Below are 2,170 nucleotides of genomic sequence, written 5' to 3'. Positions count from 1 at the left end.
ATTATTTACTGACCACACTGCCCTGTTGGTTTTTAACATGGTGGTTTGCACATGTTTTTAATAACACTGTCTATCTATATTGTGTGCCCTTATAAAAAATTAATTTTGATAATAAAGATTTATATACAATTTTTCATAAAAAGACGTGTCCATTTGGATTGTTATTCATGGGTTAATTAATAACCAGTGATCATTTGTAGGCTTTAATGTAAATCTTGGGATCATGGTTTAGAGATATTAAAATTCATGATATTATGGATCTTATTCAATTAATGGTGGTTATGCCATGAAAACTACTTGGTCTGTGAAGGTATCCATTTTTATCACATTCTCAGAGGATGCCTTTATTTTTTTTACACTTTTGTTTTACTACACAGTATATATCCAAATATATACAGTATAAGAAAAAATACAATAAATACAATATCAGAAAAGTTATACTACAAAAATTGTTTTATAGCTACTTGTCACGGATGTGTCACAGCCGGCTGACAATCCAGTAGCAGCAAGTGTTAGAATATTCCAGAGCTTGGCAGCACATGTTATTATCTGACAATTCCTTGTTTATGCAGCAGCAGACTCTAGTACCCTGGGAAGCTGTCAGTTTTTCCTCTCAGTTGACAGCCTCTGACTTCCTTTATAAACCTCACCCTGGTGTTGATTGAATGCAGTTTATAGTTTGTTCCTTGCTGAGCTCTGGAAAGGTCATCTTCTGTGCTCCAGACTTTTGTGGTTGCTGCAGCACAGATAATTGTTTTCTTTTACTATCTACCAGGGCATGGTGATTGCAGTTGTGGTTTCCCTGTGTCTTCCTTTAGTGATAGTGGTGTTGATGAAGCGCTCATCCATTCCATCTTTACTTAGGGCCCAGATCAATGTTATCTAGGGTTGAGGTATTACTGCTTGGCAACAGGTGCGGAACCTGTATAGGGCTAGTGAGGGCAGTGAGGGTGAGCTGCAGGTTGTTATCAGGGGTGACCACTTCATCCTTTTCCTAGCAATAGAGCATTCCTTTCCCCTTCCCTTTGTGGTGTCCTATATGGCTGGTATAGCTTCTATCCCCGGCCGTGACACTACTGCTTCTTAACTGTCTCTAAAAAGTTAAGCAATCACTAACCTTTCCATTTACAAATATAACTTTAATATTTTAAATGACGTTAGTAGTGTATTATATATCTTTTGAACATTTCTGATCTTACCAACAGGTAACAACATGGAAATGATAGAAAAAAATCAAAGTCTTGTCATGTTCTTCATTATTAAAGGAATTTCAGATGCTCCAGAGCTGCAGATGATAATCTTCCTTTTAGTTCTTCTTATATATCTCCTAACCATTGGTGGTAACATGATCATTCTGTTTTTGGTCTGTCTGTATTCTAATCTTCACACGCCTATGTACTTCTTCTTGGCCAACTTGTCTGTATTGGACATGTTCTCCACCACCGTGACTCTTCATAATATCCTTATTATTTTTATAACGGGGAATAACAGGATCTCCTATGAGAGTTGCATTTGTCAGATGTACTTTTCTGGCTTTCTGATATGTGATGAGTTCCTATTTTTAACTGCTATGAGCTACGATCGCTATGTTGCCATTTGTGATCCTTTGAGATACCACATGGTCATGAACCAAAGACTCTGCATTATTCTTGCGATTTGCTGTTGGCTGTTGGGCATGATAGAAGTGATACCCTACATGATTTTGCTTTTGGCCATTACTTGTTACAAATCAAATGTAATAAATCACTTCTTCTGTGATCTTGTGCCGCTCATGATATTGTCCTGCAGTGACACGTCAACCTTGGAGATCTTAAGCTTGACAGAAGGTCTTCTCCTCCTTACTCTTACCCCATTTATTATGAAGTTCATATCTTACATCTTCATCATTTCCACCATACTGAAGATCCATTCCAGCACTGGTAGACGAAAGGCCTTCTACACCTGCTCCTCACACCTCACCGTGGTCATACTTCTTTACTCCATCCTCTTGTTCCAGTATTTGACACCTACATCATTAGATACTTCAAAGTCCAATAAGTTCTTCTCCCTATTTAACACAGCCGCTATCCCGATCTTAAATCCTCTTATTTACAGTTTAAAAAATAAAGATGTTAAATCGGCAATGATACGAACATTAAGATATATTAAGAGTTACAGGAGATCTACATGA

General features: G+C 37.4%; 1 protein-coding gene across 1 annotated transcript; it reads left to right on the top strand.

The window, feature by feature from the left end:
- The first annotated feature begins 1,219 nt into the window (after positions 1-1,219).
- On the top strand, positions 1,220-2,170 carry LOC142251772 (olfactory receptor 6C3-like). The gene has a single exon (XM_075324822.1). It carries the CDS (start codon positions 1,220-1,222, stop codon positions 2,168-2,170), a length of 951 nt encoding a protein of 316 aa, XP_075180937.1.

Source organism: Anomaloglossus baeobatrachus, chromosome 9 (assembly GCF_048569485.1).
Source record: "Anomaloglossus baeobatrachus isolate aAnoBae1 chromosome 9, aAnoBae1.hap1, whole genome shotgun sequence".
In the NCBI taxonomy this organism is placed as follows: domain Eukaryota; kingdom Metazoa; phylum Chordata; class Amphibia; order Anura; family Aromobatidae; genus Anomaloglossus; species Anomaloglossus baeobatrachus.
Note: the sequence above shows the minus strand (reverse complement) of the source record. Positions and strands in the feature narration are given on the sequence as shown.

Excerpts from the sequence above, each read along its gene's own strand:
- LOC142251772 (XM_075324822.1), top strand. The coding sequence starts at position 1,220 with ATGATAGAAAAAAATCAAAGTCTTGTCATGTTCTTCATTATTAAAGGA.